This window comes from Aulonocara sp. 'chitande type north' Nkhata Bay, linkage group LG1 (assembly GCF_057382095.1).
Source record: "Aulonocara sp. 'chitande type north' Nkhata Bay isolate Kocher_YH1m ecotype deep benthic linkage group LG1, A_spYH_male_GT1.1, whole genome shotgun sequence".
Taxonomy (NCBI): Eukaryota; Metazoa; Chordata; class Actinopteri; order Cichliformes; family Cichlidae; genus Aulonocara; species Aulonocara sp. 'chitande type north' Nkhata Bay.
Window position 1 is genome coordinate 19,140,532 of NC_141344.1, and position 25,047 is coordinate 19,165,578.

Below are 25,047 nucleotides of genomic sequence, written 5' to 3' on the forward strand. Positions count from 1 at the left end.
GAATGACACAGAATGTAATAAAAAATATTTAAGCACAGACAAGAATCACTAAAAATATTAGCTATGTGTGTTTGTCACCATGTTGACAAATCTTTGTCACTATATACACTCCCACACTGAGACACTCACCACTATCCAGTCTGCAATACTGTTATAGAAATCAGGATTAAAGATGGCTTTCTTTAGCCTTGCAAGAGGCCCGTCTGCATCCACCAGGCGACACTTATTGAACACATCGCAGTATCCCTTGAAGTCATTGCAGGGTGAGCCAGGCTGCAGCGTCACCACTTTCCCACTGAAATACTGGGCCCATCTCTGTGACCCTGTGCTGCTGCAGGTGCTGGGATTCACTGAGGGTAGAAAGAAAGTAAGTGACATCTGTATTACCAAGAAAATGTTTTAATCGTAAAGATGTTCTCATGACTAAAAGCAAACATTAAAACCAACAGTCACTTATGCTATACGTCAGATAATTCTAGTTTTAAATGACTATACTTAGTGTACATTTTGACATGTGAACAATCAGACACTCACTTTTCTCCTGGCAGCACACATGGCACAGGTCAGTAGCCTCATCCTTGCCATCCTCCTTAGCACAGCTACATACCTCCAGATTGTGCTTTGCACAGACAGAACCAGTGCAGGCCTATTTCAAAAAACAAAAACTTTAACTTATGATACAAACTCACAAAGCGGGAAAACAAGACACGAAGCCGATTATATGAGCATACCCCATTGATGCAAACTTGTGTATCTTTATGACAAAAGGTGAAATTCTCCTTTGGCTGTGAGGCAGGACATAGAGCAGTATTTCCACCACACCTGCCCTCATTGGCACACTCAGAATCTGGTCTGCACACCTCATTATTGGTCTTGAAAGTACATTCTCCTGTGCAACATGGGCCTTGGCTGGGACTGCGTAAAAACAATGAAAACCATGCAACCAAAAGTCAAACAAATGCTGCCCTGTTCACAGCTGTGTTCTGTGCTCACTAATACCACAATCAACAGTTCATCACAAAATCTTACCTGCAGATTTTGCCGGGTCTAAGTTTGCACTTTTCGCCATCCCCTGAATCTGCACTAAAGCAACAGTTGTCTTTACACTGGTCTTGGTAGCCACAGTCACACTGCTCTCCCTCTTCCACCAGACCATTACCACAGATAGGATGGCCAGACTCTGTACACACAGAAACAACAGACTGAAAGAGCATCTCTCTCTCTCTCTCTCACTCACTCACACACAGATAACAAAATCCTTTTATTTATTTGATCACATAAGAGAATTTACCAACAAAACAGCTATCTCTTTTCTTTTGTAGAACAGCGGTTATATTCCCGATGCTGCAGCTTGAGAACTTGTTATTGTTGAGCCTGTCCCCTGATGTGGCTCTGGCATACATAATGTAGTTCCCTCTCTCCTTTTGTCCTTGCTCCTTAGACTCTCCAGGGGTGCATACGCTACCAGAGTCATGCTGTGAAATAGTAGGCAAGCAAAAGAGAAACAGCAGAGCTCTGAGAAAGTTCCACAGAATAAATACAGCTTGGCAAGAGAAAGTAGGCTACTGGCAAAGGCTGGGATTTAAATAATAGTACTTACAGGTGAGCCAAAGTTGTGTCCGACCTCATGAGCGAAGGTGATGTGTGACACCTTGGGGGGGACATGTGAGCCATAGTTCTGCACTGTGATGATACCAGTGTTCAGAGACTTTGTCCTTCCATCTGAGTATTTTCTGTTCTTCTCACAAATTCCCCCGGAGCTTCCTGCGGTAAAAACAAAGGGTGCGATGCATTAACAGGTCAAACACAGCCAGGATTTGTTTGAATTTGCTTGCTAGACAAAACCTAAAAGTCCAGTTGGAGATAATGTGCATCTCAACAGTGGTTATCAACGTTCTGTTGAACCAGGCCTTCTGAGCATGTTTAGAAGCCCATCATAATTCTTAATCTGTACAAAATGACCCATATGAGTTCTGCCTACTCCAGTCAGAAACACTTTAATGATGATGATGATAAAACACTGCTAAATATGTAAAGAGAATAGAAAACAACATTAAAATGCAATCCTGTTGTAAATAAGACACAAAATTAATGCTGCAGAAAATAATTAAACTGGGAATTCAGTCCACAGAGCAATAAAATAAACATTTCATTTTAAGTTAATTATTTTAAAGCCAAATGCGCTCTCACTGCTGCAGTTTATTTTTAATGTGACAGCGCTGAAATTTTAAAGTGTATATATTTAAATATTACATTTCTTTATCCCATAGCCTAATAAAGGAAACGTGGAAATCACAGATCAAAGTGAAAATTATTTTACTTTTAAACAGGCATTCTTGCGTTCTGTGTTTTAGCAGCTGCAATTCCAGCAGTGTCAAAGGCGACTTAGCAGCAGATTAGAATCAAGCAAAAACAACATTTTTATATTTTCTGCATCACCAACCGAATACACACATGAATGCAACAGTCTGTGCTGCTGTTACTTTACATCTGGGCTTCATTCCTGATGTTGGTATGGTTTGACAGCTTGCACATATGAAAGGTATTCGCTCAGCAAAGAATACGAGTTAAAAAATGCTATAAATAAAACATTACGTGAAAACGTGGCAACTAAAACAGTGAATCGAGGGTTGGCAAGATGGCGTCGTAGCGCGAACACCCGTCTCGCTGTGCTCCGGTGAGGTCCCCCGATTATCCGTCTAAAATACGTGTTCACCTGGTGAAACGTTACAAATGTGCGTGGGAGTAACTCTATAATGAGTCTGGACGACTATTTTTCTAAAATGCCTAACGTCAGGTCTAAGAAAAAGACAGCTCCGGTTGTGCAGGCTAGCGACATTGTGGGTCCTATGGCGGCTGAGCCTGAAGAAGCTAACGCCAGCGACACAGAAATCTCCGCTGACGCTGAGGAAACTGGGAGTGATATCGACCCGAATATCCTTGCGGCTCTGAGTAAGATAACTGACAGCATTACAACTTTATTGGATGTTAAAGTTGATACTGTGCTGGCCGCAATCCGTGAACAGACGTCTCGGATCCAGGCTCTGGCGACACGGGTGGGAGACGCCGAGATACGGATTTCAGGCGTGGAAGACACGGCAGGTGTATTGCAGGCGAAAGTGGCTCGACTCGAAAAACAAGTAACTGACATGGCAGACCACATGGACGATTTAGAGAACCGCAGCCGCAGATGTAACCTTCGCCTGGTCGGGCTTCCCGAGGGCACGGAGGGAAATGATGTTGTCGCCTTCATGGAGTCATGGCTCCCCTCCTATCTCGAGCTCACAACTAAAAATGGGAAGATCAAACTAGACCGCGCTCACCGCTCTCTAGCACCGAGGCCGGGCCCCAGCCAGCGCGCCAGACCCATCATTATGAAGCTTCACAACTTTGCTGATAAACAACGTGTGATGGCTACGCAGCCGAACCAACCAACAAGTCGGATCAAAGTCTCCTTCTTTAATGATTATTCAGCGGCGGTAGCCAAGAAACGCAAGGCTTTCGACGAGGTGAAAAGCTGCCTGAGGAAGAAGAATGTGGATTATGCGCTTCTCTACCCCGCCACACTGAGGCTGTTTGCCAACGGCAAGGAGAAGAGATTTAACACACCGGAGGCAGCTGCGTCCTACGCGGACTCGCTGCCCTGAATCCCCGTAACCACCGGAGTACTCCTTTTCTTCACACTATGCCTTAATTAACCGGTGTGAGTACTTGCCGAATCTAGGCGTATATGACTCTTTTTTTTTTTTTCGTCCTCGCTGCTTATAAGCGACCAGGTGAAATCTTCCACCCCATCGGGCACCGGACGGACTGTGTTTTCGTCTATGGGTAGGCGTGAGTTACGCGCGTGCAATGCCCTTCGGCTTTCCCGACGGGCAGGAGGAGATTGGTTTTTCCCTACATGTTTAGTAGGGCTGTTGCCAAATCACTGTTCTTTGAATGTTCCGTCACACAGCTCTTTCATGCCTTTTTTATTTTTATTTTATTTATTTATTTTTTCAACCAGGGTGTGGTGAACCCTTTGGCTCAATATGCTTTGTGTGATACATGAATAAGTCTAATAATGAGTAGGCTGCGAATATGCACCTGGAATGTACGAGGGGTTCACAGCCCTATTAAGAGGAGGAAGATATTTACTTGTCTAAGAAAGGACGGTGTAGATGTTACTATGTTACAAGAGACACATCTTGATAATAATGAACACTTGAAGTTGCAACAAGGATTATATGGACAAGTGTTTTTTTCATCCTTCACTACAAGAAGTAGAGGAGTGGCAGTGTTGATTAGGAAAAATGTACCTTTTGTAGTAACTGATTGCGTTAAGGATCTGAAGGGCCGCTACGTGATAGTCAAAGGGATTTTGCAAGGCCAAAATATCTTATTACTGAATGTAGAGCTGGGCGATATGAGATTTTTTTCATATCACGATATGTTTTTTTCATTTCAGGCGATAACGATATCTATCACGATATAAGCCAAATAACTATATTTGTAAGATTTAAATGTGCCGTTGCTCACAAGTAAAATGTGAAATAATCAGCAGCTTGTTTTTATTTAAATATTTATTTCCCATAATAAGTTCAACAGGGTAGATGTACTTAAGGAACATGAGACTTTTTCAGATAAATAAAGGCAAATATTGCAAACTACACAAAAGGCAGCCGCTAAAGCGTTTAAGTTTCAAAATAGAACAAACGAAACAGACTAATTTGTCAATTCCACTTAGAAACAAAATATTAATTCTAAAAATAAATCTTAGTTTGTTTTACAGAATAACAGACAAAACTGACTAACTTTTGTCAATATCAAATAAACTGAGAACTAAAAGGAAATTCTCAATCTCTCCTTGTTGTATAGCTGAGCTTTTCAAACAGTTTTAACAGTTACTTTAGTCTGACAAAAGCTGAATGACGAATTAGCGCTTCCAGTCAGACACTGAGGCTACGTCCACACGTACACGGGTATTTTTGAAAACGGAGATTTTCCGTTTTCGTTTTAAAAAATAATCCCGTCCACACATAAAGGCAGAAATGAAGAAAAACGCTGCTAGGAACATGCCAAAGCAGCAGGTGGCGCTAGATTCCTAACCGTGCAGAAATGTTGGCCAATCAGAAGTCTAGAAGCCTCGGTGGGAAAAAGTAAACAAAGCTGGGGCATAGAAGCAGAACCGAGTCGTATGTGTGGACGGACAGTAACTGTGTGTATATGTAAGCATTTAAACACTGCAGAGAGTAGAATTAACAGTAACAGTATTGTAGAAATTCATTTCACCGAAACAATAACGTGGCGCAGTGTGACACATGCACCAGTTTATTGTATTTCCAGACTTGCTTTCGGCACAATTTACAGTGCACGCTACTCTGTTTTTTGTCAGACTTGAAATAGCCGAAATACCTTCACACTACGGAACTTCTATGGCTCTTCCGTTCGACAATCTCTCCGGCATTGGAACCATCATCTGTTTTCTCTTCGGTCACGCTCGGTTGATTTTTCTAGTCGGCACACTCATGTCCTCCATTATGCGCTGGCTCCATTACCCGCTGGCTGCTTCCCAAACAAACACACGTGCGGCTTGGCACTTGTGCTGTACGTAACAAGTCACGCGACGTGACGCTGCGGCTGTGATTGGTTCGGCTCTGCGCTACTTAGTTTGGATTGGCTGACCTTTTTTTTTTTTTTTTTTTTTTTTTTTTTTAAGAGGACAAGAGCGGCGAGGTCTATCGCGATAGCTTAATTTCTCTATCGAGTAAAAGTTATATCGCGATACATATCGTTATCGTTCTATCGCCCAGCTCTAACTGAATGTTTATTTTCCACCTGCCCACCCAACTACCTTTCTTACCAAAATGTTTCTGGAATTAGCCCCATTTCTTCCTAACTCTACCGTTATTATTGGTGGTGATTTCAACTTAATGTTAAATCCGCTTATGGACAGATTTCCACACAGCATTGCAACTCCTTCTCCTCAGGCCAAAGCGCTTCATGCTCTATGCGACGAGTTTGGACTTGTGGATGCTTGGAGATATACTCACCCCTCCGATAAGCAATACACATTTTTTTCGGCTCCGCATAGGTCCCAAACTAGAATTGATTACTTTTTTCTCCCGAAAACTGACTTAGGTTCAGTAGTATCGTGCGACATAACAAGTATAATCATCTCAGATCACGCTAGGGTAATCATGGATCTCGATCTTAAAGCTGCGCTTCATAGGTCCCGCCACTGGAGGCTTAATACCATTATTCTTAAGGATGAGGAATTTACCTCTCACTTCTCTGCAGAATTTAAAGCGTTTTTGGATATCAACACCCCCTCAGCTACTACTGCCTCTGTTTTGTGGGAAACATGCAAAGCTTATGCGAGGGGCCTAATTATTTCGTATTCTGCGACAAAGAAGCGACAACGGATGGAGGAACAAAAATCTTTAGAGAGCGAATTGATGGATAAGGAGAAAACATATATTGCCTCCCCATCACCACCATTATGGCAAGAAATAACCGCACTCAGGTCAGCGCTGAATTGCCTTCTTACCAGAGATGCAGAGAAGAAACTTAAATACACCAGACAGAGGTTCTACGAGCATGGAGATAAGGCCGGTAAATGTCTGGCGTACTATGTTAAGAAGCGCGCAGAATCGAATACCATTGCAGCGATATCTGATGAAGGTGGCCACAAGATATATGAAAACAAACTGATAAATGACTGTGTTAAGAAGTTCTACGAAGCCTTGTACTCTTCTCAACAAGTCCCGGAGGGGGTGCAGCTGATGCATAATTTCTTCACCCAATTCGACTTACCAAATTTGTCAGAGGAACAGAAGACTGCCCTTAACAGCCCTATAACTAAGACCGAAGTGTTTAAGGCTATTAAATCACTGCGAAGTGGAAAGTCGCCAGGGCCTGATGGCTTCTGTTGTGAATTTTATAAACAGTTTCGGGATATTATTGTGGAACCGCTTCTTGATATGTTCAACCACTCCTTCATTACGGGTGAATTCCCGCAGACACTGAAGGAAGCCAACATTTCCCTAATTCTAAAGAAAGGGAAGTGTCCTGATTTGTGCGGATCCTATAGACCTATAGCCCTCTTGAATGTAGATAGGAAACTGCTTTCTAAAATTCTGGCCACCCGCTTAGAAAATTTTTTACCTGTGCTGATAAGGGAGGACCAGACAGGCTTTATAAAGGGTCGAAACTCAGCCACCAATGTTAGACGCTTACTGAACGCTATTGTAGCTTTCAAGCAAAAATCTATTGACAGCCTGGTGCTTTCTCTCGATGCGGAGAAAGCATTTGACAGAATTGAGTGGTCTTATTTGTTGTATACTCTGGGCAAATTCGGCTTAGGGGAGAATTTTATAAAATGGGTCAAAGTTATCTACAATAATCCACAGGCAGCAGTCCTGACTAATGGACTTAGGTCTGATTACTTCAACACTCATAGGGGAGTTATGCAGGGCTGCCCCTTATCGCCCCTTCTATTCGCTCTGGCCATAGAGCCTCTTGCTGAGGCCATAAGACGCCCACAATACGTAGTTTAGAGATTGGACAGCTGTGTCATAAAATAACCTTATACGCGGACGACATCTTGATTCTTTTGACTAACCCTGTAACATCCGTACCCAGTCTCATTGAGGTGATTGACAGGTTTAGCCATTTCTCTGGCTATAGAATCAATTTGGCTAAGTCAGAGGCCATGCCTCTCGGTACTCTTTTCACAATGCCGGCTACTGTTCCTTCCTTTCCTTTTAAATGGTCTCCTAATGGATTTGTGTATTTGGGGATCTTTATTACCCCGTCTCTCGACCAATTGTACAAAGCCAACTTCACACCCTTATTTGGCAAACTCAAACAGGACCTAGAGCGGTGGGCGTCACTTCCTGTCTCCTGGCTAGGACGCATTGCCCTGATCAAAATGAATGTGCTGCCCAGGCTATTGTATCCTATCCAAATGATCCCCGTCTTGTTCTCTAAGAGAGTACTGAAGGACATAAATGGTTGGCTCACCTCTTTCATCTGGAACAAGCGCAGACCCAGACTCAAGATGGCAGTGTTGCATCTGCCAAGCTCCAGGGGCGGCTTGGATCTACCTAATATTAGATTGTATCAGCTTTCTGCCCATTTAAGATTTGTGAGCGACTGGGTTAGGGGTAAAACCTCAATCTGGTCGGATATTGAGACAGCTCTGTCACAATGCAAACTGAGCGATCTATTATTTTGTAATGATTTTAACGGAATTAAGGCCCTTTGTACAAATCCTGTAACAATCAACACCCTAAAAGCGTGGCGAATTGTCCGCCGTCTTGAGGGAAGATCGAGAATAACATCAACCTTTACCCCTATAATGAATAACCCTGCTTTTCCTCCGGGTTCTTTGGACCCCGGCTTTCAACGATGGTCTGATAAGAATATTAAGTCTCTTGGTGACCTTTTCTCGGGTGGTGAACTCATGTCGTTTGAACAGCTTACCAACAGTTACGGCTTGCCTAGACAGGATTTCTTTCGTTTTTTGCAAATACGACACTATATCACTCACAATACAACCCTTGCTGAGCACCCTGAAGTATCTGATGTTGAGAGGGTTTTGTTTGGGCAACAGCTGACGGTGTCTCTGAGTTCATTTTACCATGTGCTTAATGCTTTGACTACCACTGATGCGCAGGGGATTAGAGGTGTGTGGGAGAGGGAACTGTCGGTAACCATAGATGAAGATAAGTGGGATACCGTTTGGTCTCTCGCAAAAAGGATTTCAATTTGTACTCGGACAAGAGCAATCCAATTTAAGATTTTACACAGATTACACGTATCCCCTCACCGCAGACACCTCTTCAGCCGCTCTCTTTCCCCTGTGTGTCTTAAGTGCAAAACTGATGTAGGGACTTTAACTCACTGTTTTTGGTCCTGTTATAAGCTTCAAGAATACTGGGCTGACATTACAGGTGAACTGGGGAAAATCTTCCACGTTGATATAGAGATGGACCCTTTGTCCCTGATTCTAGGTCTTCCAAGTGACCGCCTAAAAGCGGCGGCCAACAAAAGATTGTATAACACTCTTAACATTTGCAGCCAGGAAAAATATCCTCTTACAATGGATCAACGATAGGACTCCCACTGTCTGTGGCTGGCGCAAAATAGTTTTTGAACTGATTCCTCTGGAATACCTCACACACGTTATACACCACAGTGTGGGTCAGTTCTATGGGATGTGGCACCCCTTTTTGGACTATATTGGACCGGACCTTTCCGCTATCTTATTCAAAGGACTACTACACACGTGATCACCACCCGGGCGCTGTAAGACTGACTCACCACCTCTTGTATGTTATATTTTGTATTTTGTATCTTGTATTATGCCTTATTTAAGAGCTGTTGTGTACGTTTTGTGTTTGTACTGTTTTGTTGTTCTGTGTCTACTGTCGAGACACTGTCGTGTTAAAGGAAAATCTGCAATAAAAACAATGATGAAAAAAAAAAAACAAAAAAACAAAAACAGTGAATCTAACCTGCTCAAAAGCAGGTTGTGTGTTCAGCAACAGTTACCACATAACAGTGACTTAGCCACCTGTGCGGGTGACAAAACCTTACTTTTAGCTCACTAACCCATTGTACACCCCTCTGGTTCAATATGGACAACAAAATACACACATACATACAGACACACAGTAGCAGGGCATGGAGATGCTGGTAGTTTCAGCAAGCGTAACTGGCTCCACAGTTAATCGAAAAGAAGTCATGAAAATCAGTGAACCATAAACTACAGTAATTAACAGATGGAGAATGTTTTATTTGTATACCGGTTTAACCAATAAACAATAAAGTCTTATAAGGGTTGTCCAATAAATTAAGGAACTTGTTTTAAATGTTTTAAAAGGGGAGAACAATAATCTGAAACAGGATGAATCGTCTGTAAGTCTAAGACCCTGAATACATCTAAACCCCTGAAGTTTCTTTGCTTTATTTGTCTGTTAAATTATCTAAAATAAAAATTGGTTTTGGATATATTGGGTATCACGCTTAACAAGAAGCACTCTCCCAGTCGTGCTGCAATTCCCAATATCCAGAAATTCAGAGTTTAGGAGACCACTTCCAGCTACATAGAAACATGAGACCACGTCAAGCAATAACGTGTCCATTCTGTGTAAAGTGACCATGAGACTGAGTGCACATTTTACTACACATCGCACTCTTTACCTGTGCAATTGTGTAAACCCTGCACTGAAGCCACCCATGACAACTAGTCACATGAACTCACACATTAGCTGTGCTTCACCAGTGGGCCTGAAAGCCTTTTTTAGACTTCCTTTGTTCAATCAATCACCACAAAGCTCACTGCAACCAATCTATTCTCCATGTCTTTTATTCAATCAATTCTTTCAGCTTACAGTTTTGCTAATACGCCAGGATTGATCGTCTGGGTTTGTAGCGGTATACTTCATGTTGAAATGGTATCCAAGCTAATTCAAAAGGAGAGGAAAGAAGCACCAAACACAACAATCAATTACAAATGTGAGGGAAAAGCCAGTCTATATGAGCAATCTGTGGGAAGACCACAGCATGAAATCCAACAGGAAAGAGAGGCTGCTGGCATACTTTGCACTTCAAGGACAACAGTTTTTCTCACATACATAAATATAAAGAAATTAGAATATTTCTTAATACAAATGGCCACCTGTGCAGATTCTTGTGGTCTCAAAGCATTGCCAGAATATAAACAAACTCTGGGTCCTCTGATCACCACAGGAAAAAAAGAAATACTGGCAGTGTCCAGTGGTACCTATCAGCCTCATAGCAGATGCACCTACAGTATAAATTTCAAAATCCTATGTCCCTTCATTCCTGATTTCACAAAATTTTCTGAAAACTTGACCTCTGACCTAACAGCTGAAATCTGTGAGATTATAACTTTTCCAAGATTTTTAGTCGATGCACATATGGTATCAGTTTGAAACTCCTACATCTCTTCATTCTCAAGTTACCGCATTCACAAACTTGGGTGTCCTTGTCTCCCCGCCTGGTTGCCCGCCCGCCAAGCAGGGTGACAGCAATACCCCGTCAGCCTTTTTATGGCTGATGCGGTAGCACTATTCAAACTACTAAAACTGAGATCTGGTTTCTTGAACCAAAGTGATCTTAAAAAATAAAATGATCAGACTAATAAAAAAAATTATAATGTGTAGTATGGATAACTGGCTTGATAGCAAATATGATTATAGAAGTAATGTGAAGGTGTGTTACAAAACACCCAAACACTTTAAATGCTTCTGAGCAACGCAGGGAGTCACTACCAGAGCTCGGTGTGTGTGTCTGGTACCAACCTGAGGGAGCCCCAACCCACGCCAAGCCAAGCACGCCATCATCAAAGTCCCTGTCAGTAAAGACGTAGGCCAGGCAGTACTGATCGTGGTTCTGTTCAGAGTTGAGCTCCAAAAACTTCTCCACTCCGATGTTGGCAAAGCGAAAAGGATTGCTGGGGTCCTTTTCTTCAACTGTGGTATTGATCTGTGAGAAAGAGTTAAACAATCAAAAGGAAAAGTAGGAAAACAAAACTACCCCAATGAAGCAGATTAGTTTAGAATGATCCCGGGCAAGTAGACAGATCACTTCCACTTTTAATATCAGCAGGTTGATTTAGTTGTTATTAATAATGATAAATGAGGTCTGGTATAGATGAAAAATTCTAGCATATTAAATAATGGTAAACAAACATAATAATGTAACACTTTATGTAATTTAGGACTATAAATGGTGGCTGGCCTGAAGTTTGAGACCCTAAATGTCAAGATGAAACTCACCCTGACTCTTTTCACCATGAAGCTGATGTTACGTATGCCCTGGAAGTCCGTGCCCTGGTAAATGGTGTCAATAGCCTTTACGTGGCTGGAGATCTGCAGGGAGTGCAAGATTTTAGATTAGGAGTAACACAGGTACAACAATGAAAAAAGCAGTGAATTATTAGGTTTAAAATTAAAAAAAATAAAAATAAAAATAAGATTACCAAATCTCTGCAGCTCCTCATCTCTGCTACAGGTTACTGGCTAAATTCCCAGCTACTAGAATAATGCCTACACCACATAAGTAGGCATTTGTTTTCAGCCTATGAATGTTAGATGCCAAGTTTGACTTTGTGGTCAGCTATGAAAAAAGCTAAAACATTAAGAATGAATGGATTAAGGATTACGAAAAAAAGGTCTCAAAGACTTTAGAGTAGGGGCGGGTTTTTATAATCAATTCATCGATTAAAATCGATTCTGGCTTGGATAACGTAAAATCGATTCATTTAAATCCTGAATCGATTTTTTTAATATAAATTTATTTTGCTTGAAATGCCAGAATCTTTGGTGACATCTCACAAAATTTCAAGAACCACCAAACAGTTAAGACAGTAAATGAGAGCAGGTACACGGATTCTGCACATAGACTTAAACACACGGTGCGACCCGCGGATCAGAATCAGTTAGATGTCGCCTTTCTCACGGTCGGGGCTGAAAGCCGACAGCTCGCTGATCCTGATGTTTCGGCGGGTCCACGCTTTGTGTTCACGCCCTTTTTGCGCCGATTCTAAAGCTGTTAGTTTGATCTCTCTCCAAACAATATTGACCGAACCAGCAGCAAAAGAAGATCCAAACGATTCACATAAAATCGTCATGAATTCACTCTGACTTTTACTGTTTTGCTTCCACCGCGATGCACAGCTCTCTCTCTCTCTCTCTCTCTCTCTCTCTCTCTACTTCAAGAACAGTTTCCCTTTCTTCATTATTCGCTTGCTTGTTACGCACAAGTCTACTGTTGTTTACAGCGCTGTCAGCCGCTGTTTTTTTCCCTTTTACATTCTTCCGAAAAGAAAACCTCATTTCTGCTGTTCAATACTGAACAAATTTAAACTTTTTAAAATTATTCAAAATGCAAAACGCTTAACCGTGTCTCTAATAAAACCGCTGTAACTTCAGAGGTAATGTTCATATGTTGATTAATGGTTTTCTTTCGTTTTTGATGTACTGCAGAATATTTTTATAAAATCCCAGGCCAGGAAAATCACCTTCATGTTTTTCTGTGTTTTATCTTCAGCTACTTTGACACAAAGGCATCTGCTGTGATGCTCACACCTTTGATAAAGTCTTGCGTGTGTCAGCTTCCTTTTTATTGATACAAAAATATGTAAATGTACTGATTTGAATTATAATATTTCTGACTGTCAAAATTTCCCAGATTTAAATCGAATCGAATCGAATTAAATCGAATCGTGGATCGAATCGATTCGGGACCTTGTGAATCGGAATTGAATCGCTTCTAGAAATCAGTGACGATACCCAGCCCTACTTTAGAGTCAGACCTGTTACAGATCGTCAACTTTTCCTTAATGTCAGGTGTGTTTCCAGAACCACTAAAAACTGCTGTAATCAAACCTATACTGAAAAAGGACAATCTTGACAAGACACAAATGAAAAACTACAGGCCGATCTCAAATCTCCCATTTTTAAGTAAGATCATTGAAAAAGCAGTTTCTCAACAGCTCAATTACTTCTTAAAACAGAATAATTGCTATGATGCCTTCCAGTCAGGTTTTAGACAGAACCACAGCACTGAAACCGCTCTGACCAAAGTCTTTAATGACAAATGTCTGAACACAGACAGTGGAAAAATGTCAGTCCTAGTTTTACTGGATCTCAGTGCAGCATTTGATACAGTTGACCACAACATATTACTCAAACGACTGGAGAACTGGGCAGGTCTTTCAGGAACTGTACTAAACTGGTTCAAAACATACTTAGAAAACAGGAAATACTTTGTATCAATAGGTAACTTCACATCCGAGCAGACAAGTATCACATGTGGAGTTCCCCAAGGTTCGATCTTGGGACCCCCTCTGTTTAACATTTACATGCTCCCACTGGCACAGATTATAAAGAACAACAAAATAAACTATCACAGCTATGCAGATGACACACAAATATATATCACAATGTCACCAGGAGACCGAGGCCCTGTACAGGCTCTTGGTAAATGCATTGAGGAAATTAATGACTGGTTGTGCCACAATTTTCTCCAACTAAACAAAAACAAAACTAAAGTAATAGTCTTTGGCGCCAAAGGAAAACGATTACAGGTCACCAGAGAACTTCAATCTATACATCTAAAAACCACAAACCAGGCGAGAAATTTGGGTGTAGTGATGGATGCAGACCTAAACTTAGAAAAACACATTAAGACAATAACAAAGTCAGCTTACTATCACCTCAAGAATATTTCAAGGATAAAAGATCTGATGTCTCAACAGGACCTGGAAAAACTAGTCCATGCATTCATCTTTAGTAGGCTTGATTACTGTAACAGCATCTTTACAGGTCTACCAAAAAAAATCAGTCAGACAACTACAGCTCATTCAGAACTCTGCTGCTCGAGTCCTCACTAAGACCAAAAAAGTGGACCACATCAGTCCAGCTCTGAGGTCTTTACACTGGCTGCCTGTCCGTCAGAGCATAGACTTTAAAGTTCTGATGCTGGTCTATAAAGCTCTGAATGGTTTAGGACCAAAATACATCAATGACCTCCTGACCCAGTATGAACCTTCCAGATCCCTCAGGTCATCTGGATCCGGTCTTTTATCAGTTCCCAGAGTCAGAACCAGACACGGAGAAGCTGCATTCAGCTTTTATGCTCCTTATATCTGGAACAAACTCCCAGAAAGCCTCAGATCAGCTGAAACACTCACTTTATTTAAATCCAGGTTGAAGACTCACCTATTCTCAGCTGCATTTGAATAAAGCACCAAATCCACACTTTTAAGCTTAAATTTCAAAACTTACACTAACTACTGATCTTATCTATTTCTGATTTTATCTGTTTTGATTTTATATACTGTTTTGTTTGTTTGTTAAGCTTAAATTTCAAAACTTACATTAACTACTGATTTTATCTACTGTTCTGATTTTATCTGTTTTGATTTTATATACTGTTTTGTTTGTTTGTTTGTTTGTTTGTTAAGTGGGTTTAGAGCTCTGGGTAGCTCCCCAGCTGGGTCTAGACTGGGTCTAGAGAGTATTTTAAATTCAGGGAATTTAAAATAGAAAGTAGCTCGTCCACAGAAGGACTGGTAGCTCCCCTTACGATAAGGGTTCAGATCGCGCGAACAGGTGTGAAATGTGTGTGTTTAGTTAGTTTGTTTGTTTGCTTGTTTTAATCAATTTTAAATCATGCTTTTTATTTGTTTTTGTTTCTAATGTCTCTGTAAAGCACTTTGAATCACCTTGTTGTTGAATTGTGCTATACAAATAAATTTGCCTTGCCTTGCCTTGCCTTACGAACTTCTGTCCAGCTAAACTTATTAAAAGTATAAGTTACGAATTAGGAAATTAAAATCTGATGTCAGGATGTAGCAGCAGCAAGTTAGCCCAAAAATCCGACTCCACAGAAATGTTTTGATTTGGTAATCCAGCATGAAGTCACTGGGAGGCAGCAGCTAAAACAAGGGAAGGGGTGTGAGCTAATGCTAATCAGCAAATAAGCAAAACAGGCTTTTTCAAATAAAAAAAGAAAGAAAAGAAAACAAAGATTTCACATACTGCATTTCCTCATACCTGAGCAAGGACAGCCTCTTTTGAGCCGTAGCGTTTGAAGAAGAAATGGTCAGTCTGGATGTAGAGCTGACAAGTGTTTTTTTCTTTACCCGTCGCCCTCTTCTTTCTCAAAATGACAGGAGTATCTTTAGATTCCTCATCTTCCAACATTCGTGTCACATCCTGGACAGAAAACGTTACGTTATGCTTGTTATCGATAGCATAGTTCAATGGCGTTTGGGGAAATAAGCACATTTCCGGTTTTGAAAACAATCCAACATTTTTATCCCCTAAAAATTTCCCTGGGCTAAAAAGTTTATATTGCCATTTTAAGTAAGGTCAAACACTTCCACCTTGCTGTTAACTAACAGTGTAAGGTAAGGTGGAAATAAGCTCATGTAATATCACGAGTCTTGTCTGCCTGTGTTTATCTGTTCTTGTTCTCTTGTTCTTAATAACACTTACTCTGGCTGGCTCTTCTGCTGATGCCTGGTACTTCTTCATCCTCTCAAACACAGAGTGGTCTGCGCAGCCACCCTCTGAACCATACTTATGAGGGTAATCTGTCAGACAGAAGGAGAGAAACATTTTCTTGAGTGCCTTTCACCATATCCATTCAGTTATCTTCATCAGTCATTTATATCTTTATTTTAACATTCAGTACAAGAAGAGAAAGGCCCTGACTCCACTAGTTAAAAATCTGTGCAACTAGGCCTCTTTTCTCATTTATTAACAAAATCAAGGCAAAAAAAAAATTGTTATGACCTGGCTCAAAAGCCACAAAATAAAGCAGAGACTGACAGAGTTTGCAGGAACATTTGGTTTCATTTTAAATTGCTTTGTAATCTGTGGGCTCTTTCACACCAATAGTTTGTTTACTCTGTTTTGAATCAGTTGATGAGTTTGTAAACTTGCCGCCTTTCCCCCTGGTTTGGTTTGTTTTCACATGGAGAAAACTTGAAGAGAACCAATTTGTGTCACTACAAGCCACCCAAACACGGGGAGAACATGCAAACTTCACAGAGAAAGGCCAAGTGGGAAGCAAACCCAGGATTGTCTTGCTGTGAGGCAACAGGCCTGACCACTGTTCCACGTACTGCCCAGGTGTTAAGCAAAACCAATAGACCACCACTGTAAGGAAATTAGGGCCTGCTCAAGTTCAATACAAAATTCAAACAAACTAATCATGTTACAGCAATGGAAAAGAAATTCTTGCATATTTACAATCACGGGCTCCACTGATCATATCTAAAAATTGAAAGTCTCTGTTTTCATATGAACAAAATACACTACGCTTCGCTAAGACTACAAGCAGATCCAGAGTTCAACACTGAGTGAAGCCTTGTGAATGTTGGATTTCAATGTTTCTGCATATTACTATTGACACCATAACAGATAATGGTGTCATAAACAATAACACTGACTTCAGAAACATGTTTCCTAAATGAAAACAGGTCCGTCGTCTCCTCTTTTAACTCACTGAAACGACCAAATACACTGTGTGCAATGTGCTTTTGAATTTTTTTCAAAGAAAGTCGTCTTTGTCCTCACAGTGAATGGTGTCTCATTCAACTGCTAATCAAAAGGCTTTTGCAGTTTGGACAGAGGTAAAAAGCTTAAGAGAAAGGCCAAATCAGAAGCAAAGGCTCCTCTGAGTCTTAAAAAAATAAATAAATAAAAAGAATCAGCCTTCTCCACCCATTTCACTGATACCTGAATAAAAAACTGTACAGAAACTTCACACAAAAAATCCCCCAGTTAGTTGTGAGCAGTTTTACTGCTGGGTACTATCCACGTACGGTTCACAGTCCTCTGAAAACCACAACATCAATGAGACAGCACAAGAGCCATCACAATTCACAGGTTATTGCCCATAAAACAACATGTGTGACCTTGAGCTTGAGCACAGTCCTGATAAAGTCTCACTGGGTGATCACTGTGTGCAGCTTTCACTAAAACATGACTGACACTGTGCAAGCAGCAGGAATTCTTGGGAAAATGAAAAATTCCTTGTAAGGTGACAAATATGACCCTCATCTAAAGCAAAGCCTTGGTGAAGATCGATTAGCTGATCACTGTTTATAAGTTTGCTTAAATTCTGTACAAATCTATAGGAAGAGCAGCAATTCCTATGAATTGTGGGCAGACAGACAAGGGCAACTGGGCAGACAGATGCCTCCTCGTGACATTAGACCTTCAAGGTTCGTAAAAATGTCACCTAATTATCTCAAAACAAGGGGGATACATTCCGACTACCTAAAAATTGTTCAGAGAAGTTTTAAAAATATGTCTGATAAATACATATTTGAGTTTTAAAAATCACGGTACACAGCCAGAAACAACATCTTGTTTTATCTTTACAACCCAGTGCAGATGTTAGCAGAGACTACATGCAGCAGAAGTGTTTTAATGAAAAACACACTTCCACACAAGTTGATGTGCTACTTCAGTCTTGATTAACAATGATGAGTAGGGAAGTAGAAAATTTAAAAGGGCAAATAAGAGTTGATTATAGTTGCAACACTAAGGGAAGAAGGATGAATTAATGAAAGCACTACATAAACAATTTCAGTTCCACTTGATGTTTCTTAGGAAATTTAAGAAGTCATAAACTCCACTGTGGAAACTGTGACAAAACCTTTTCTTTGATTACCCTCATAAAGAGTAAAGTTAGCACTTCATTAAAGTGTGGCAGTTATCCCACCGAGGGTAGTTTTCTTACATAGTTCCCAGCACTTCTCTTACCACTGAATTTCACCATTGACCACAAACTCGTGCTGAAAGCAAACATCAACTTCTTTGTCAAACTGACCTAAACTTCATGTTCAGGATGAACAATGAGGAAAGCTAGGTCTCCAGCTTTGGTCCAAAGACCACAAACAGTTTTCAGCGGGAGAAAAGTGGCACATCAGGGGAGAAGTGCAACAAGGAGCAACTTCCTCTCTTACTATGACATTCACAGAAGCTGTGAGCTTTGAATTAGAGCCCCAGGGTCACACGATAAATACTGAGCTCTACTGTAATGCCCTGGGAAACTGACTGTAAACCTAACCTTTGGTACATGCTATTGTCTGCCTGCTTATCTACCTTTGCTGTGCTAAAAATGGCAGAGATGTATCACATGTCTCAAATGCAAACCTGAGGCGGTCAGAGATTTCCAGGGAAGGCTCTTGCAATGTTTTAAGTGGTTTCTCGCTAAGGAGACGGCCCTGACGGGGATAACAGCTATTATTTTTTTGTTTTTTAAATAAGTGCACTTGCTGAACTTTTATATTGTACCATTTGTTGGTTTAATTTTTCCAATATGCATCTTCTATCTCATTAGTGACAGAATTTCATGCTCCTGCTGTTAGAACATGAATTCAACAAATCATTAGGCACAGTCTGAGACTCTAAATCCATATTTCCTAAATTTCCTTCAGCAGATTCAGATTATATACCAGTGTATGTGTTTAGACGTGTGTTTGTGTGCTAGTCTAAAGCCACCACAGGGTTCATATCAGATTCCCTGCCATGCTGCTAAATGCACCCCCGGTCAGGGAGCACTTGCATACATTTGTGCGACCAGTAGAAATGCAGAATGTCATTTAGTACACACGAAGACCGTGAGTGTAGCAGCCAACTCAACACAGAGCTTTTGGACCGGAACTTAACCTTACAGTTAGCGCACTGCATGCCTGTTCCCATATGAAAGAGCCTTCATACTAAATTTGTAAGTCTCAAGTTACTGAATTGCATTTTGACTCACGCACTGTGCACATGTTTTTTCAGCTTGGTTGAAGTCAACCTCTAAATAATTTCAGATTTGCTCATCTTCATCGAAAACACTGAGAAACTTGCAGTGTCCTGGTTCTATAGCTCTGTAGTCTGACAAAAGCAGTGAATGTAAGCCATTTACATTCTCCGATCCAGTTTTCAATAGATACCGAACACCCTGTCCATGACTCAGGATGCTGAACAATATCCTATTACTACCACTACTACTCTGTCCTTCACTCAGTTTTAAGATCATAAACTAAACTATTAAATATGACGTTCAAGTACCAATTTAGTCTCAATGTATAATAACAATGTTATTTGGACAGCATAGATATCAATCACAGCTGTACATATTCTGATCAAATGTCAATTATTTAAATGTATTATCAGCAGGCAAGACAGTCTCACATTTCAAAACAGCTGGTGTGCTACAAAAATGGGCTCATTTATGCAATTTCCCAGTTAAGATTATGGAGGAGGAAGATAAGCTCGTTACTCTTTAGAGAGCCCCCAATGGTCTAGGCCCCAAGCGTTTGTCTGGCACGCTGATTCAACAACTTCTGTTGCAACTGAATAAAAAATAAAATAAAAAAAATTCAAATTTCACTTTGTTATTTAAAAAATATAACAGAATTTTCCTTTGTGTATTTAACAATTCTTCACCAAGTTAATGACATTTGCCAGGGGTATAAAAAGAAAGCTTTTCTATAAAGAAATGTTTCAGACTTTGTAAAAAAATACCACTTGTCCAACAAGCTTCATGTATTGGTCACTATACTAAACATCAGAACACAAATGTAAATATAGTGCCTACTTACTGATGTCATCTTCGTGATAAATGACAGAGTGGAAGGGCACACTCCTGTCCTGTAGGTATCTTTCTGAAGGTTCAACATAGTATGTTCCTTGTTGGGTTTTAATGAAGCCCTCAAATCGCCCATCAACCAAAGAGCCATGTGTCAGTGTGCCCTTTTCTCCTGAAACATAAGAGGAGGAGGGTCAGCAGATGAAGACAAGTCATTTTTTTGTGTAGCCTAAAGTTGCAAGTAAATTGAAAAAAAGACTAACATGCCAAAGTGGACAAACAAACAACCACTCGAACCAAAACTGTTAAAAACAAACAAACAAACAAACAAAAAACACATGAAAACCTGAAAACACAAGCGAGAAGAGGAGAGAGAGAGATGGCGATCAATATGAGGAATAAAAATGATGATGATGATGATAGATGAAGAAGGCTTGGCTTATATAGGTTTCTGTTTTACGGTTTTGTCTGTTGTACTGCTTCTAGAGTATGAGGTTTGCTTTTTTGTCAGGGATTTTTTCTTTGCTTGTTTTTTTTTTTCACTTTTGGATTCCGACTTTAAGTCTTTGATCGCCGTTTTTGTTTTATGGGTTTTTCATGTTATGAATTTCAGTTTTGTGATCCGTTTGATTAAAGTTTTGATTTTTATGAATGTTAGTTTTACTTCACTGCCTGTTCCTCCCTCTGACTCATTTCTGTATTAGTTTATTAGTTCCACTGTTCCCTAGTCTGACGTCTTCTTAAGCGTCACAGTTCACATCAATATTTTCTCATTTAGTCATTTCCTGTTTTGCTTTGAAATGAGGATTTTGCATCTTATTCCTTTATTTCTCCTTCTGTTCAGATCAAGATCACCTCCTCCAAAGGATCTGGCTACAGTGGGTTTTGGACTGCTCCCCAGTGCAGCTGCCATGCACAAACGAACTGCACAACAGTGCCAAAAAAAAAAAAAAAGGTTTGATTTAAGGTAATTACAGAGCACCGGTGTGAAAACAACTTTATTCACGCTGTGCTTTTCCTGCTTTGTTACATGTGTGGATTAGTTATGCATCATGAATAACTTTAAAATGTTACTCAGTGGTTTAAAGAAGCTGACTTCTTATCAGCTCAGAAAATATTCAAGGAGTATACACCTCTCCTCCCCATCTGTTTGTTTGATGCAGACCAATCACTAAAAAACAAACACCCTTGTTTTTCCTCCTGTTCATTTGAACTCTACTGGAAACAGGCAGCAGGAAGATGTCCAGGAAGGGAGGGAAATAAGAGCAGCAGAAAGAACTGGGAAAAAAAAGAAGCTAAAAATAAGTCTTGTGAGATTTGGCTTGTGATTTGTTGTTTACTCTGCACATTTAACAACGTTTCATCAATTGAGAAGTCACCCAAAAGGTAATACAAATAGGCTTTGAATTGAAAAATAACAATGCTACAAATCAGATACACTACCTTTAAAAGACACACACACACACACACACACACACACACACACACACACACACACACACACACACACACACACACACACACACACACACACACACACACACACACGCGACTCAAGACTTACCATACAGTTCTCCACTATAAATATGTGATGTATCAATCGGGTTCTCCTCCCCTGACACCTCAATGACAAGATCTGGAGAAAACAGCTTTGAATCCCTCTTCATCCGCAAGTTAAAATGTCTGAAAAGAAGAATAGGAAACAATGTCCAATTACATTAAATGTCTAACACCACATTCAAACTTTGTACATTCCTCTGACTGTTGTCCACATTTACATGTGGACAACAGTCCTGCAGACAGACACTCATAATTCACAGTGTTGACAGTGTTTTTGTCATCCTCTTACTGAAAATTTTTAGAATAAAGGACCACAAACACTGGAAATCTACGACAGGAAGCTGAGAAAGCAGCCTTATTTACTTCACTAATGTTTACAGAGGTTCACCGTTCTAGTGTTGTTACCAAGTAGGCAGCTCAGTGAGTCAGACGAATTATGTCACAAGGAAAACCACATGAACCTTGCAAGTGCACAGACACTGTTTTATGTAACACTTTCAGTGGAAATGATGAGAATGATGTAAAAGGCAAAAAGGCAAACGTCACATGGCGCTCACATGAGGCACTTCTGAGAAGTTAGTGGTTCTAAGGCTTGAGCAGTTCAGATGCAAACTCCTTATCAGAAATCTCCTGACAAATTATAAATTCCTCCACATGACTCAGTATTAACCTTAAATGGCTCAAGACCTTTTTGGCTTTGGTGTGTTTACACAATCATCAGTAAGGCCAAAAAGCTGTTCACAGCAGGAAATCTTTAAGCTAAAGTAGGCTGTTTAACAGATTTTGAAAGTACTCCACACCTTTTTCTTTTTTTTTTAAACTCATTTTAAATACCACAGTTGCCCTTATAGGCAGGCATAGTAATGAGATTAATCATAGTCGGGCAGGATGTGTGCATGTTCTTCAATCCCTCAGCTGCACATTAGTCTCCAAACCAAAGCTAAGATAATCTCAGGTCATAGAGGACATAATACTACTGAGAACAAAGTGTATGCTGTGAAGTTTTCTTGATGTTCCAGTATACAGGTTTGTTTCAGACTAAGGATCTTACAGTAACATTTCTACACAACAATCATGGAAACATTCATAGAGCAAAACAAAATGAAAACACAAAATGCAAATAAATGCTCTGAGCAGTACAACGTGTCAGGGAGTGTCTGGCAGAGTTAGAAAGCAAGGCATTATTCATGGCTCAGACAGTTCAGGATTTCCCTCCCCAGGATGACTTTTTGACCTGCATTCAGTTTTTCCCAGTCCAGTTTTCATTTCACACCCCTTTTTTATTACTGTTTATTTTCCATGTATTGGTTCATTGTACCAAATGATATGCTGAATGAAACAGCCTTGCTTTTGGTTAGTATTCAGTTTGGTAAAAACTTTGTTATGTCATTAGGAATGCTTTTTATAGATACAAACATGTATAATAACCTAGACGGATCAAGTAGATTTGCAGTCAAACACAAGCTGGCCTCGTCTACAGATTTTCTGCCCAAAGAGCATTTCAGCTGAAGCCAAGAGAAAGAAAAAGGATCAAATATTTGACACAGAAGAGGAGACGATGAAATAAGAGAACTGCTAAACCTGTACGACAATGGCTGCAACATGACCTGCTGTTTGAAGTCGGCAGTGTTACACAGAGATAGCAACAGATACAGTATAGTTTCCTTGGCTTATTACTCATACTGGCACTAAAACAATAAATCTGCCTTCATAAACATAATTCCGGTCACAGCCAAAGCAAATTATTCACTTAGAAATATAACCTGCACTGTCATGTATTTAGAGTTAGTCGTCAGGGATTGAGACACTGTCTGTGGTTGGGTTCAAAAAGAGAATGACTAGTTGGTAAGAAGCCTTATAAAGTCTAAAACCTAACTGCCTTCTTTGCAACATTTGCCTCCTCATCTTAGAAGTTAACACCTCTGCGACAACTTCCCCACAGCAGCCAGGTGTACCACTGAAGTCACAAACCACTGGTTATTCTGTTATAAAAAACTGTTCTACACTTAGGATGTGGCTGCTCTTGTTTCTGAAGCAGTTGAACAATACAGTTTTGGCAATGTTTCCTGTGTATCGAGAAGCTTGGCAAAGAGGAATCGTGGGTTACATCTTTTGTATTGCAATAATAGCAAAAAAGGTGTATAGAAATACACTAAAAAGCATCTAAAAGGCTTTCCTATTCAGAATTTCCATCCCAAAGTTCATGAAGCAACAGACTGCAGGGGCTCAATCATGTCTGCCACAAGTCGTTGACACCCATGTGAGTCAAGGTTCAGAGCGCAGCAACTCAGTAAAGCAGCTTAGTGTGTTCAGAGAACAGAGAAGCAGGAAATCCGAAGAAAGGGGAGAAAACAAAGCAGTAAATGAAGAAGTAAGACTTGAACAGTTGGCTTGGGCTTTGCAGAACAATGCAGCTTAACTGCACCTGTATATGTGATTTAGCTATCTTAGCAGGTTTAGTGGGAAGCATGTCTCTCCTGCAATGTGTGGAAAAACAAACACATTTAGTGTGTTTCTAATCACTAAACTATAAAGTGCCCTAGACAAAAAAGAGAAAGAAAGAAGAGACCAGAAAAAATACCAACAAATCAACATGGGCCGCAAGACAAGAAGAGAGGAATCCAAGGATAAACCCAGTGGTACTCGTCTCACAGCAGCAGCTCACTGCTAAATTATTCAGACAAATCCCAATTGCTGAACATACTGAATCAAGCATCTGACAGTCATCCACTGCTAAGTAAGCAGGCCAAGCACACAGAGATGGGGTGCCCTCAAGACATTTCTACAGAGAAAATTCCAACTAAAAAGGGGGCAATACCTACTTATCACTACATAGAGCTCTATTTACAATATTAAGTCGCTTGGTCACAATGAATCATCGTAAAATCATAGTATTCCCAAATTACTTAATTGGAAGAAATCAAATCAGGTCAGAAGTTGTTAAATATCAGTGCAGAAAGTGGGAAACAAGGACAACGAGAGGAGAGTAAGAGATGAAATCAAGACATAACTGGGAAGCAGTCCTAAGAGATTCTGGTTAAAGTGGTAAAATGTGGTATGAACCTTAACTTTAACATTCATTAATGGATAAGCCGCATTGTTTGACTGCTTCAATAATAATAATAATAATAATAATAATAATAATGTTTTTTGTCAAATATTTTTATAATTAAGGAAAAAAAACACTTATGCGTCTTATTAATTCATTATTAAGCTATAAACTACAAAGAAATGTGAATTATATCACAATCACAAGCATTGCATTAGCACATGCTTGCTATGGCACTTCACTTTGTAAAGAAGCCCTACACAGAGACCCTGTGACTTGCCTTCTTCTGTCACCTGATCTGGCCACAAATACTCATGCGAGTG

At 40.2% G+C, this 25,047-nt stretch overlaps 1 protein-coding gene across 1 annotated transcript in view; it reads right to left on the reverse strand.

The window, feature by feature from the left end:
* adam10a (ADAM metallopeptidase domain 10a) overlaps positions 1–25,047 on the reverse strand; it is a 40,002-nt gene that overhangs the window by 4,305 nt on the left and 10,650 nt on the right. Inside the window, exons 3-14 of the mRNA XM_086287120.1 lie at positions 21,680–21,798; positions 20,129–20,287; positions 16,017–16,114; positions 15,573–15,734; positions 11,790–11,882; positions 11,313–11,496; positions 1,601–1,764; positions 1,292–1,475; positions 1,030–1,180; positions 732–915; positions 535–646; positions 130–350 (exon numbers count right to left, since the gene is read on the reverse strand). Coding sequence (XP_086143246.1) covers positions 130–350; positions 535–646; positions 732–915; positions 1,030–1,180; positions 1,292–1,475; positions 1,601–1,764; positions 11,313–11,496; positions 11,790–11,882; positions 15,573–15,734; positions 16,017–16,114; positions 20,129–20,287; positions 21,680–21,798 — 1,831 coding nt within the window. The remainder of the gene's footprint in view (positions 1–129; positions 351–534; positions 647–731; positions 916–1,029; positions 1,181–1,291; positions 1,476–1,600; positions 1,765–11,312; positions 11,497–11,789; positions 11,883–15,572; positions 15,735–16,016; positions 16,115–20,128; positions 20,288–21,679; positions 21,799–25,047) is intronic.